Genomic DNA, 15,741 nt, shown 5'->3' with positions numbered 1-15,741 from the left:
ACCTTGGAGCTTGGATGCTGAAAACCTACTAAAAACCAAAGTAAACATGAAAGCAGAGAAGTTAAGTGTCTGCGACTCTTATAAATATAAATCGTAAATTAGACATCTATTTGTGAGGACTTGAACTAAGTTGCAAGCGTCAAGATAATACGTTCCTGTTATCCAAACCAATTCATATAAAAATTTGCCCATAGATGGCAGCAGAGTCGTTTTAAATTTTTTCTTCTACTGTGCTAGATGGCGTTGAACGAAACATGCCCACTATTTTATGAGTTCACTCGCCTAGGTTTGCGAGCGTTCGCCGTTCAGCCGCGCGTACTGTGCGTAGTGTAAAGACTTGTTATGTCTACGTAGAGTCAACAGAAATCCAAGTAAAGTTGAGCGGGAATAATCGGCCGGCGAACGGCAAGCGCGCTGGGGGTCTATTGCCCGTCCGTGTAGCACTTTTTATACGAAAACCGCGATGTGCCAAATAAAAACTGGTAAACAGTGAATTGGTGCGAAAACTCGATTTGTAACTCGATAAAGCAACGAACACAACGATGGCCGCGAAAATTGATTTCAGCAGTGTTATATTTTTGTGCATATTATATTGTGTCACCAGTTTCAACTTGGAACCGCGGATTCCTGTGATAAAGTTCGGCGAGCCAGGGTCTTATTTTGGATTTTCTGTAGCTGAACACCTTACTGTTGGAAGTAACGGGGAAAATATTAGTTGGTAAGTTACTACTTCTTAGTTTAATCTTATGAATAATAATTTATGATGTCATGTGTGAAGGTCAGCTCAATACATGTGCTTGAAATCGTCCATTGATCAGTTTCTGTGAATGTTTGATACACTAAGAATTATGTACTACGTTTAATATCAGGCTATCAGAAGTACGTTGCCCTTATCGAGAATGTAGAGCTAGCTATTGATAATTCGAAGAAACGTTTCATATTAACGTAGGTGTAGTATATGAATGTTAATATAATCGAACATGTAAATTTTTGTTTTCATCATCAGGTTTGATTTAAATGACTATAGGTATATTTAGTGCAGTGTAGGAGTGCTATTCTTCTGTGGATTCATTTTATTTTTTATTGTTAAGACAGTTATAATGGCCTATAGGTGGGAAACTACCTTAGTGTAAACTAGGAGCTTTACTTTTTGTTCGCCTTAGCTAAAGCAGACGTGCTATAAAACAATACAAGTGCATAAGGTTTCGAAGTTTTATTTTGAAGTATTCATGACATACTATCTACTTAAAATCGTAGTTAGCTCAGTGGGATCATAAAAAAAGTGAAAATGGTCTAAAAAGGGTAGGTATATTTTTACTAGCTGTTACTCAGTTAAAAAGGTTATTCCTGGTTTATCCCTGTTGAGGTCCTTTACCTGCGTGTGAGAATCCCACCATAATCAGATCTTACGTTCGGAGTCGTTTTTTACACGATCACAGAACAGATTTTTTTTAAACGATCCTGGTTGGTTTGTTTTATCAAGAGGCAGTTTTTTTAAATTCATACACAGATCATTTTGTTTATATTCCATGTACGTAATAACTTATTAGTATTTCATAGGTTTTTCTTATTTCACTACAAGTTAGCCCTTGACTGCATCTCTCCCGGTGGTAAGAGATGATGAACTCTAAGATGATAGCGGTATAATCCATAATACTTATTATATACAGATAAACACCAAGACACTGAAAAACATTTATGTTCATTTCACAAACATTTTCCAGTGGGAATCGAACCCACAGCCTTGGACTCAGAGAGCCGGGTCGCTGGCAACTGCGCTAATTCGCCGTCAGTAGGTGGGTATACTAAGACAGACTACTCCCAGGTATCTTATCTTCCAAGATTGCATATAAGTCACGCTTACGTAAGTGAAAGTTTTAGTTAGAAGATAGGAAGGGCCAAAGTAAAGTATCATTTAAGTTGTAAAATATTTTCCTTCTTTTAACACAATAGAGAAGTTCGTATAACTTTAACATACATACTTTAAAATAAATAGTTAACGAAAACGCCAGTAGAGCTAAAACATTCCTTGGCATGGACCACAAAAATATGGTAGGATTGCTAGGTAAACAGTTTTTGTGGAGTTTTAATATAAATTCAGTAATATGGTGATAGCATAGTGGGTAAAGCTTCGCACCTGAGTTATTTACGTTTTTAATATTTATGTTTAAATTTTCTCTTGTTTTCACGGTGAAGGAAAACATCGTGAAGAAACCTGCATGCCTGAGAGTTCTCGGTGATGTTCTAAATGGCGTGTGAAGTCTACCAATCCCAATTTGGCCAGCGATTTGTACTACGGTCTACACCCTTTTCATTCTAAGAGGAGACCCGTGCCCTGAAGTGGGCTGTAATGGATTGATGACGATGATATTTCCGAAAGGTGTAATGTGAGTAGAAAAGATGCGTTTGTTTTCGTTAATATGAGTTTCTTTTGTTTATTTATCCAAAAGAAGGTTAAGCTTTAAAGCATTAATAAATGGTTAGTAGGTATACTTAAACTATTAAGCATGCCATGATATTATGAATAATGAATGTATGTTGGCGCCGGGAGGCTGCGACCTCAATAACGATACAGGAAGAATATAGGACTTGCCATCTTGTTAAACTAGAAAGTGCATTTTCAGTTATATTTGTTCTGAAAACCTTTATGGTCCGTGTCTTAGCGTAGCGCTTCGGTTTAAGAATCAAAAATATTCTGCGAATAGGATAGCTCCCATTTCATCTATTGAACGTAATGTGATCGGACAAAATAAGTTAATTTTCTTCTTCTATTTTCGTTACACCCAACACAGCAAGCACATTTATTTGTGACGTTTTGCTTCAAAGAAGGATTTTATTTTTCCCAAAATGGTCCCATCCCAATTACTTTCAACTGACCAGTTATTAAAGAATTGTTAAACTTTTTAAGTTTTTTCTTTTAAATCAATCCGAGAAAATAATATTATATTATGTTCTATCGGAAAAATTAGAAAAAAATATGTGTATGTTCTGTATGTTAGGCCATAATTCGCACATACGCTAGCATGTTATCGATATAAAGAAGCGATTTTATATGGACAACAATACGGTGCGGTAAAAAAGTATATACGACCCTGAACAATTGCGAATATACCATGTAATTACTGTCACTTTTTACTTTAACTAATAGGTAATCTTATGAACTTTGAGGTAAAGCAAACAGTTTAATGAAACGAGCCACACGCGGAACAAATATCTTTTACTTACTTGTCATAACATGGTATCATGGCATTATCTGAAATATAAAGTAATATAAACTAAATTGAGAAGAAATACTATTTGGTTGGACATAACAAGGCACGTGTTGTCATAAATATGTACCTATGCTAAATAAGTTTCTTATCATCTTCTTATACACCTTATATATAAGCAGAAATTTCGTATTTAGTTAACTGGAAACTTATTAAAAACAAAATTACTCCTTAATCTGCCGTAAAAACCCCTGATTTCAATTTTTTATTCACTCGTTACGGTTAATATTAAGGGCAAAAATCATTGTAGTGGTTATAATATTTAAAATTAAGTAGCCTTTAGTAGGATCATTTTCGGTCTGTCTTTTTCTAGATGATTATAGAAATATAAAAAAAAATATATCATTGATGAAGATAGATAAGGTCAAACTGGGTAGTAGAACTTATTTGAATATCCCAATAGTCACCGACGAGAATGAAGCATTTTAATATAAGAGAGATAAAAAAACAAAAAGAAAAAGAAGCCATCGTGTTGAGATCTGATTACGATCGAACGAAGAGTTTTAATTTTTTACACAATAAGATGAAGTATTAATTTAGTCTATGTATAGATGAATAATTTTACTGGCAAATAATTTCTTAACGCGAAATCTACAATGACGTCGGCAAAGCTATAGTGAATAAACACGGACCAAAGTAAAGGATTTCCGTTCACAGATAATCTTATGCTATACTTAGTTGTTTGAACTGATCTGAAGCTATATCGCTACATAATATAAATGTTCTTTATCGACTTGTTTGCTTAGTGAATCACAGCCAGTTCTAGACAAGTACCAACAATTTCAAGAGATAAATGTACTAACAGCGTATTGGAAGCAATCCAATAGACTTCCGTCTGGGTGGCGCGCAAGACATGTCGGTTTAATGCAAAAATTGTGTAGGTACACTATGAATCAGTACTAGCTTTTTTTACTATCACAACACGATAAAAGATCTTCTACCTATGTGTATCTTTTATTTAGCTTTGTATGCTTAACTGATAGTGGAATACGTAGAAAACACAATCTCATTATACCTAAGCTTGCAAAAAGTCGTTTGTTTCAAACTACTACATAAATGAATGAATGAATGAATGAATGAATGAATGAATACCACATAAACATAAAGTAAAATAATAAATAAAAATTTAACAAAAAGTATACAATTTGGCGACCTTATCGCTACATAGCGATCTCTTTCAGGCAACCAAAGGCGTTAAACACAGCTCAAGAAGAAAGGTAGGTGGTGCATATAAATAAACATATATATTTGCATATATACCTATATATACATATAATAAACTTACAATATAATATATAGATACTGATAATTAATATACACCAATATAGTTAATATCAATAATACATAAAAATGTCAAACTCCAAATAAAACAGAAATAATAGGCATGTTAAAGTTCCGAAGATTCAGACAAAAAATGATCTACATACTGTTGGCAAGCTGATTCTGTGAATGGCAAAATTTTTATACTCATTCATCTAGTATATTTATTAGTAGTAGAGCGTTATCTTTAATGAATGACACCGTTATATTTGTAGGTAAAGCTTTCAATTCAAGTATACTGTGTAAATAAACTGTCATCCTGTCTGCGGTCTCAATCTTATTTACATAAAAAAAACTTACTTCAGATAATATTAATATCTAGGTATTCACTATTTACTTTGATAAGAGGATATAGATTGTAAACATGTCAATGGACTCATAAGTTAAGTTGAATAATAAAAAACATCGGTATGACCTAAAAGTGGGTAAGCTTATGTGATTTATATAATTATAAAATATTTACAAATAAAAATAACTTTGGTATTGAAATATATACCTAAAGTTAATTTATGGTTGGGGAACCCAAAACGACGAACTGGACTGCTGGGCTAAAATAAATTCAAAATTCATTTATTTCAGGTACGCCTAGTTTATAAGCACAACGTCATGTCAGTATGTTTGTAGTGACTCTACCACCGGTTTGGAATGCAGATTCCACTGAGAAGAGCCTGCCATTCTCCGTCCTTTCAACTAACTCTAAGCCAAACAGCAAGTCGATTGGCTGCTTAGTTAGAGCGTAAAGTAACTTCAAACAAACAAACACACTTTCGCATTTATAATATTAGTATGTATGTTCAAGTCATTAAATCAAATTCATTAAATTATATAAAACACTCTAAGTAATAACTATAGACGTAAGTTATATGATTCGTAGAAGTCCCGAGACATGTGGACTTAAAGAGCTGATCTATTTATGCGACACCTACTTTATATTTTACACATGCTCTTGAAACGCACGTGGGAGTGCGTAGTTCGAAGTTTGCTCACAAATAAAGATATTTCTCATTTTGACGAAATCGTAAACAATGTTTACGTAACATATTTGTTTAGGTCCCGTTATAGACTCCGATATAAATTTTTACTGCTTTCGAAAACTTCCGCTTGCATGCAAGCTTATATATAATAAAAGCGAGTGAATCGCAAATTAGTTTCTAAGTAGGTTAATAGCAATTTGCTACGTTATTAGTCAATGCCGAATTTGCCTTACACCTGTAAGAAAAAAAGAAATTTGGCATTGACTTAAAACAGATCTAGTTAGTTTTTTTTCTTGTGGCTTAATAACCGATGCTTTTTCCAAAATAATACATTATTTATTACCTATCCACTAAACGACCATAAAAATGTATCTATTGAAAACAGCATTAATTATATAAATTTTAAATCTGACTGATCTGACAAAAATTCAATTTGTTTATTATAATTGAACTAGTGCCCACTTCAGTAATTTTTACCCAACATTTAACAAGTTTATAGTTGAATTAATTAAAATGTCAAATGTACTAAAAAAGAATATTAAATCTTTCAAATATACAACGCCTTAAGTGTTCAAATTTTTAACAAAATAAAAAAGCAGCTTTACTTTGAATAGGAATATAAAATCGGTCATCGGTCTCTTACCTAAACCGGTTACCTAAAGCCTTATTTTATTTTTCTTATTTGTCTAATGTAAAAACAATTATTTTGTTACTTTAAGAAAATCGTTTTTAATTTTTATGTTTTTATTTATTTTATAAAAGAACATAAAATGTATCTAGGTGTTCAAAATTTTATCGGTATAAAAACGCCGCTTTACTTTGAATAGGAAGATAAAATCGGTTACCTACGTAAACATCACGTCTCATTCCTTTCAATGAAAGTTATTTCTGGCTAAGTAGGGTTGTCCCCCAATGACCGATTCTCTCTAATTAAAACGTTCACACGTCATGCTCAGCGGGGCTCTCATCTGTGAACGAATAGAACCCTCTAATTTGTACGACGAATTCAATGAGCGACTCGTAACGACTCATTGAAAACGTACAACTACGCGTGGCTTGTAAGTTGTATACTAGGTGGACAGAGGTAGGTAGGTTACACTACATATATCTAATAATACATTGTATATATATTTATATGGGTATGTATTTATTTCTATATTGTATTTGTATTAGCTATTTATGTATTATTGTTATATATAGTTGATGTAGTTTATGTTATGACATATTTTTTAGAATTGCACTATCCCGTTTTCATTATCATTTTCTTCTTTCATTAAGGGTTATCTGGAGGAGATTGCTTTTAATTTTTCTGGTATTTCTGTTTTCGATATATATTATCTTTATCCCTTCATTGTGTGCAATATAGAAATTATCTATCTATCTATCTAATACAACAATTTTTTTTTTCAAATAGTTCTTAAGCACTTACAAATTAGTCTGTTTGTAGTGACTCTACCAACGGTTCGGAAAGCAAATTCCACCAAGAAGAACCGGCAAGAAACTCAGCAGATTGCTCTTTTTAAACATAATTTTATAGTTAAACAATCTGTAGAATTTTTCTATTTTGTGAGAAGTTGTTGTCACGGCTGGCACAGTGGGCAGCGACCCTGCTTATTGAGTCCAAGACCGTGGGTTCGATTCCCACAACTGGAAAATGTTTGTGTGATGAACATGAATGTTTTTCAGTGTCTGGGTGTTTATATGTTTATTATAAGTATTTATGTATATTATTAATAAAATATTTATCAGTTATCTTAGTACCCATAACACAAGCTACGCTTACTTTGGGGCTGGATGGCGATGTGTGTATTGTCGTAGTATATTTATTTATTTATTTATTTGGTGGCAGGAATAAAGCGAGTCTGAAGGTCGTGGTTGCCGTGGTATACTACTAGATGGCGGTGTGTGTATTGTCGTAGTATATTTTTATTTATTTATTGTTTAAAAACCGAACTTCATTAAAAGTAAATAAAGTCATGCTGTTTTATTTTTGCAGCTATATCAGGTTTTAGGGCCCTTGTTAAAGAGGACTAATCTGTTACAAATCTTCAATGTAAGTTGAGAAGGCGTAAAGGTACCACTGCGGGTATAAATTAAGGTGCTGTTTTTGTTTTATAAACATTCAATTTTATCACGACCCACAGAAGCTTTATAAAAGTGTTTTTAAATAATTGACAGTAATTTTAAGGACATTATTGCTAGATCTCTTTTAAATCGTAAATTTTAAATGAGCCAATAAATCACACTGCAACAGAAAAATGTAAATACATACATATTTTTTGTATATGTATAACTGTCTTTTTATGTGTCTGATTCACAAATGTTTATTATTATTTATTAATTTGAATTATTTTACCTATAATAACTGGTTTAAATTTTTTTTTATGTGCGTAATTTATGTTTGTAGTGTTCTATGTTAGGTACATAATTGTAAATAAATTGTAATGATTGTAAATAAATTTTACCTATATTGTAATATACTTGTACAGTGGAAATAGTTCTGAGTCCATCATGTCCTTTTGTACTTTACAACAAAAATGCCCGTATTTTGAGAAATAAATAATGTTATCTTAACATAAAAGTTAACCAAAGAAAGATTTAGTCATTTTCTAAAAAGAACTGTATTAATCCCAGCCAATATTAGGTGTCTCTATGCACATAACTAATATATTTGTTCGTGAAAGTACTGTAAATAAAAAGACGTTGATTTTTCTCAAAAATATATTCTTTGTAAAAGAGAATGGTTCCTTAGTAATTATTCTTGTTCTAAGCACTATAGTTCTTGTATATTTCCACGGTATTATAAGCCGATTCGCCCACGCCTTCGTCAACAGGCCTTACTCTCAGGTCTGCTCTCTTAGTATATAGTAATATATTCTGGTTTGACGACATTGCATCCTCGTAAACTTCATCGAGACATCATTTATAATCGTTATCCCGCGATATAATTATCAGAAATGTGAAATATCAAAAGTATTCTGCAGTGTCTCATGAAAATTAAACCTATCACGCAAACATTTAGAGTTAACTTTATTTCAATACAAATAATCAGTTTCTTAACAACACCACAGTATTTTGTAGAGAGTTCCAAATGCTACGGTCCAGTGACTCCCTGCGACTCGTTTGTTGTCATCCGAGGTCGCCATTCCAGCATATTGGGACACAAAGTCCATCGGTTTTTCATGCTATGTGCGCCGCCCATTGAAACTTTAGCTTTGCGACTCGTTGAGCTATGTTGGTAACTCTGGTTCTTCTACGGATCTCCTCATTCCTGATTTGGTCACATACTCATACATTGGTAGACATACTAAGAATAGCGCTCAGTTCGTTAAATTTAAGTAATAAAAAAAAAAAAATTGAAGTTTTATACGCGTCAAGGTCAAACATATTTTTGATATTATGTTGTTTTTAAGCAATAATATATATAATAAATCAATTATTCATATTTGCGAGTGACGCAGTAATTTGGAAAATCAACATTTTTGTCTACGTATAATAAAATATTACGAATTATATTAGACGTCTCCATTTGCATTGACCTGTTGACTCAGGGTGTTTTATATGCAGAATGCGCTCAATTCATCGAGCGACGCCTGTTCAATAAATCAATAGCAAAATGACTATTACATCGTTTAAATCAATATTGTTGCACATGCGACACATAATGTTTGTACCTTTTCGTTCAACTGTTCGGAAGATGCAGACTGTTTATGATCTACATTTGAATATAGACTGTTATAGAAATGCAGTTTGTGAAACCGCGCTCGACTGTACTTGTATTGAAAAAAGCTTGAATATTTTTTCGAGCAATCTGTATAAACAGCTTTGTAATTAGAATACATTGTTGGTTTATCAAGGTTAATAACCTTACCCCCCATTTTCAAAAGTATTGTTAAAAAGAATGTTAAAATAAAGTAACTATCAAGATCGACAAGTGTTATATATCTATTGATCTGGTTGCAGACAAACTTCATGGTTATATCATCGCGTTTAATAGCGTTTGATAAAACAAAAAAAGAGCACTTGAATATGAATTCAATCAACGTTATTGTTGCTAGCAAACCATCCTTTTTTAGAAATAATTAACTTTAATTAGCTGCATCCTTTATTCGGTCAAAGATTGGATTTCTGGAAACGGGAAGGTGGGCGTTTGTCAAAATTATGTACAGAAATTTGTATTATGAAACCCGAGTAAGACTAACGAATGGTAAACCACCAACAATTCTGTAATGAACACTTTTAATCGCCTTAGGCTACGCCTCACCTCAACAATTCGACGATTAGCGGGTTGAATCACGACAAAACAGTTGCAAATTGGTACCCACCTTGTTGCCTAATGGCTTGGGTTTATTGTCGTTCTGATTACATGAAGTGCTATAGGAGTTGTTTAACAACCTAAATAAGTAACAATTATTGTTATAGGCAAGCTTAAATTAGTTACCTACTAAGTTCCAGTAATCATTTTATTAAAAATAATCAAAATAAGAGTAAGTATTTACTACTGTTTATTAAGTAAATCATAACACGACCAATTTATGCACTTCCACAAAAACTCGTTAATACTTATACCTACCATGTGTTATAGTTTTGAACAATGAGTAATTAAATACAATATATGACATATAGTTTACAGTATAATAAATTTTTAAATGTTTGTACAATTATCTTCGGGAATAAAACCTTTCATTTTCATAGTTAGAATCGCTGTTGCCCGCGACTTCGTCCGCGTTTATTACGGTTTTTTAGAAACCTTGCGGGAACCATAACTTTTACCAAGATAAAAAGTACCCAAGTATCTTTGTCTTAATTTTAACCTGATCAGCCACGGTCTATCCAGCCGTTCTAGCGTGATTTAGTAACACACTTCCATCCAAAGTGACGTATTTATAAAAGCAGTGAGAATAACGAAAAGTGTGGTTCTGTTAATAAACAATCCACCACCACATAAAATCGTTAAATACTTTACCCGTGGGATATCCTACCTAGTAACTAGTTCATGAATATATTTAACGATATCAGTGTAACCCAATTCGTACCACATCTGCCCGTACTCTACATAGATAGAGTCGTAATCTCCCGCTATTTCGCTATCTGCTTCACTAAAATAAATCGTGTGATGCTACGAATAACAGATACGTTTTATGCTGTTGTATCTGTCATTCAGGGAGTGATGGTAAATTTTGGAACATCTGTTAGACCGTATCCCAGTATTTTTATAAGAAGAGAGTAAGCAAGCTGGCTGGTTACCTGCATTAGCATAAGCATAAGACAAAAATGATATCCCCTGAAAAAGGAGACAAGGAAATGATCCAAAGGATAAAAACAAAAACCTAGCATAAGACGATTTTCCAGACTGAAAATCTATGAGGCGTGAAATCTGTATGTGGTAACATGGATGAAGTTTGTGTATATAAAATCGTTCAAGAATTAAAAAGACGTGAACGATTTGAATGTTGGCTTACCAAAAAAAATAAAAGTTAAATTTTCGGTCCAAAGCACTCGCGCCCAACATCGGTCGTGGTTTTATTAGTCTTTTTTTTAAAGCAGAACTCCGCAGTGTATTTTATTTTGTGTGGACCAGCCTTGTACGGTGGGCAGCCTTCGTTAGCGACAAGGTCACCATGCCTTGCTTACTGACGGACCTGTCTGTAGCTTTTTGTGGCATATGGTATAAAAAAGACACAGGGAATGATCGTGTAATGATTTTTTTTTATGAACTGCTGGTAATAGTTTGTTCGGTTGGCTTTATATTCCAAATAGCACTTTAACAATTGAAGGTTGTTGTAAAATATCTTAGAGCTAAAATAAAGTATTATGTCTATATAACGTTTTTGATACAAGAACAAGTTGCATACACAAATAATGGAAGTTCAGTCGAAATAAAGGCCTCTTCTTAAACTCACATACTAAGACTATATGAACTATATGAATATAGGTTTTAAATTGTTTGTTCATTGGTCTGTATGTAAATCTGTTTGTCGTTTGTCTGCTTATCCAAGATACTCTAATCCCATGAACTTTCTTTGGAACGGCTAAGTTTATTTCGTTGGGCCTGATAGGTAGGATTCAAATAACCTCCGTTCTGCTCAAGTGTCGGAGGTAGCCATAAAGTTTTTCCCACGCGCCAAAAAAAAAAGGCAGTTGGAAGATAAACAATAGGCTCCATTTTGTCATTTTTTTCCCAAAAGGACTGAAATGGTAGAGGATGATAGATTTTGAGGAAATTACGGATGGGTCACAAAAGTTGTTAACTTGCTTTTTTTAAAATAAATTTTTCATATTCATGAATGAAAAATGGCGCCTTTTATCGCTGCGAGCATTAAATTATAAATATTTAATTACAGTCATGAAAGTATTACCTACTCTAGTGTCTAGCGTCATATTTAATCAACGTAGTCACGCAAAGTCCTTAGCAAGTATAGTGAACATGATAAAAGCATGAGACATGGCGCCCGTGTTTAATATATCCTGCTATCTCGCCAGATAATTAGTGATAATCCCGGTGATATCATATTTGGCGACGCTGCTGTTTGCTTACAGCTCAAGGAAACGTACGATGATAAATATATTAGGTACAGGTTAATAAAACATTTTGAATAAAATCTAACGTAACAAATATATCCTAAGCAATATTTCAGCATTCATTTAAAATTTTAATCAAAATTATTTATGTTCATTAATTATTCGTCTAATTACCTATTTAATTATAATTATGTTTAAACTTTACCTCGTTTGTAAATTGGTTGTTCGTAACTGAAAGGCACTAAAAGGAAGATATGTTTAAGTTAGATTTCCATTGACAAAATTTGTAATTGAAACTTATTTTTATAGAAAAACAAAGATTAAAATAATATCCCATATAATTAATTTTCCTTTTAAATCACTCATCTATAGCTGACAAATGAATTTAAATCCTTTCTTCAGTTTAAAAGATCTAAGCGTACAAACAGCGGGAGCGACTTTGTTTTATACCATGAAACGAAGTTATAATTACCTAGTTTGTCAATGGACAAATCTTTGTATTTCTTTGCTTTACTCAGTAGAGAAAATAAAAAGATTGGTAACGTGAAGTCGCAACAAAGCTATTTTTGTGCGCTTAAATTGCAAAATTATTGCTGGGTCAGCCTTACGAGATAGATTAAATTAATGTACCATTTGTGTTATTAATCACTTCGAACTGTACATTATAGCACGCGTGCGAAGCCGAGATGGGTCGCTAATATATTATTAAAAACGAAGGTATGTCTATTTTTGTAATACTTATGTTTGGTTTAACCAAGACGTGTACCCAGTGGGGCATTATGGGGCTGATGATGATAATGTTTATAGACACAAGTACAATCATCCCAATACTCTTTGTTTTCTTTCAATGTCTTATCAAGCGGATGTTAGCCGTTAACAGTAATTGCCAAAACACGCGATCCAGCGATTAAAAGTATTACAAGCATGTACCCACTGGAGCACTTAACCATTAATCTTGGATCTTTAATACGGATTGGCAAGCTTAGGTCACTCTCTCTCTTAGGTAACGATTATTTTAAGGAGTTTAAGCACTCGAACCAATTTAAATTGATCTATAGGAAACACATATTGTTAAGACAAGATGCCAGTTGTAAATTGGTCAAACATCAATGTGATGTTAACGGATGAGTGGGAAAAAACGATTGAAATATGTGGGCACAAAAATTACAAAAATTTAATCTCACAAAAACTTATGGTACTCGTATTATAAAAATACTTTTCTAATATAAAAATAAAACACCTTTGCTTTTGCAATTCAAATGCAATACAATGTAATAAGTACTATGGTCTTTAAATTAATATATATAAGCAACTTAAAAGCCTCGAGTGCTTTCGCGTTTTTTCTTTTCATAAAAAGGAACAATTTCATTCTCCGAGAAGTTGATTTTCGTTAACTCCTTTCTTATTACGTCTCTAAACCCTAAAGCGGTATAAACGAGATAAAATTCCTCCAAACTTCAAGCTTTGTATTTCCAGCAGTTTAAACTTTGCATAGTTTGTCGGTCAATCAGTAACTCAACAGTTTTATAGGTTTCGAAGACTGTCACTGATCTTTTTATGACACGCTGCAAAACCATTTAAAAGCGATTTAGCGAGCCCGCCAAGACGTGATATTTTCTTCTCAAATGAGCTGAGTTCCCAGGCCATTGTCGACCGGCCTTTTATGGAGTAGGTAGCATGCACAGGCAGCTATGAAAAGAGGCCTGCGTTTAATCTTTTAAATATCTTAAAAGGAATGTGGAGAAATGATTAACTTACCTCTTTATTACAACGCTTTTTAACATGAAAGGCATAAAAAATATTTAAAATAGTTTCTGAATTTTAGATGTCTTAATTTGTATTTAGGTATATAACTCTTAACATTATATTTTACGTATTGCGTTGTTAACTTAGCTTATATATCGGGAATTGAACAATGTGGGTTTAAGTGATAATTTTATAGCACTTTTTATATTTCTTTCAAAGTTTTAAGGAATTTTTCATTTTGATATTATATTATAATCTATGCCTAATGTATGTCTGCTAAGAAAAAGATTTACGTACCTCTTGTATGGTTTCCGGGCTTTGGTAAAGTAATTTTTATTCCGCTAGAAGTAAGACCTTGACTGCTATCTGGCTTGGCGTTGTAAGGATGAAATCTAAGATGGTACCGGACTACCATTTAAGGGGTATCGCAGTTATATCAAACCCATAAGCCTTATCGGTTTTGATACGGCATCATACCGGAGCGGTACGAGCTGGCAGAGAGGGCGTAACTAGCCAAGGCCGAACCAGGCGAGACATGAGAACCAGACAAACTGGAACTGTTGATCGAATCCAAGCTTTCAAATTTATAAGACCAGCCAGTGGCGTGCAAATGAAGAAAACCTCCAGTAAGAGTTATAAAAAACTGAAGGCTATTAAGTATTTATAACTCGTTCTGGAGATTTTCTTTATTTTATATCATCTGCATACCCTGTGCATACCCTTTTTACACGCCACTGACCACAGCCTACCACTGCGCAAAGAAAGCTGACATGAGATTGAAGTATCTACAATGGCTTCAGTGCCGTAAATAATTGTTTATTAAGTTATATACCAAGTTAAAGTTTTTAGGTGTATAGTTATGGTACACCCTGTATAGTGTCCGAGTGGCCGGGGCGCACATTCCCTCTAATTGGATGTCTGCGCAGCTTAGCCCAGTATGGTACCGGACCTCTGTCTAACTCAGACCACTTTCGCTTCAGCTTGTTATAGACTTTGTCGCGAATCTTGATGCATTTTAATGAAAACAAGATTTGCAGTAAAAACCCCATCTTATTGTATTGGCATTTGAATCAAACATATCACGAAATAATTGATGGCAACTAAAACTAGAACAAAGCGCGTTCGCTTGCTTCAGCCTGATAACATATTAGTGATTCACGGACCAAGTTAATGGTGCACCATTTGAATTTTATATTTTTTATATTAGTAATTGACGGACCAAGCTAATGGTGCACCATTTGAATTTTATATTTTTTATATTAGTGATTAACAGACCAAGCTAACGGTGCACTATTTCAATTTTATATTTTTTATATTAGTGATTAACGGACTAAGCTAATGATGCAGCTTTTGAATTATATTTTTTATATTAGTTATTTACGGACCAAGCTAATGGTGTACCATTTGAATTTTATATTTTTTATATAGTGATTTACGGACCAAGCTAATGGTGCACCATTTGAATTTTATATTTTTTATATTAGTGATTTAAGGACCAAGCTAATGGTGTACCATTTGAATTTTATATTTTTTATATTAGTGATTTACGGACCAAGCTAATGGTGTACCATTTGAATTTTATATTTTTTATATTAGTGATTTACGGACCAAGCTAATGGTGCACCATTTGAATTTTATATAATTTATATTAGTAATTGACGGACCAAGCTAATGGTGCACCGTTGTCCTGGTCCGTCGATTACTAATCAGGTGACCATGATGGAAAGTGGAAAACCATCACCTATAAATACAGCAACACTACGCGGGGTATGCAACCCTGCCATGCCACCCTGTGTCCATCAATCTGAGACTAAGTTTTAAGTCACATATGCCTGTAATTTACCACCTAGCTTTATTCCTGCCACCAAATAAATAAAATAAATAAATAAATATACTACGACAATACACAC

General features: G+C 33.3%; 1 protein-coding gene across 2 annotated transcripts in view; it reads left to right on the top strand.

Moving 5' to 3' along the window:
• The first annotated feature begins 308 nt into the window (after positions 1 to 308).
• LOC120628586 (integrin alpha-PS1) overlaps positions 309 to 15,741 on the top strand; it is a 105,835-nt gene continuing 90,402 nt past the window's right edge. For both annotated transcript variants that reach the window (XM_039897027.1, XM_039897026.1), the window contains exon 1: positions 309 to 718. In XM_039897027.1, the coding sequence (XP_039752961.1) occupies positions 543 to 718 (176 nt within the window). In that variant the 5' untranslated portion in view covers positions 309 to 542. The remainder of the gene's footprint in view (positions 719 to 15,741) is intronic.

The sequence above is a fragment of the Pararge aegeria genome, chromosome 13 (genome assembly GCF_905163445.1).
Source record: "Pararge aegeria chromosome 13, ilParAegt1.1, whole genome shotgun sequence".
Taxonomy (NCBI): Eukaryota; Metazoa; Arthropoda; class Insecta; order Lepidoptera; family Nymphalidae; genus Pararge; species Pararge aegeria.
The sequence above is the reverse complement of the archived record's forward strand: the minus strand, read 5'-3'. Positions and strand labels throughout refer to the sequence as shown.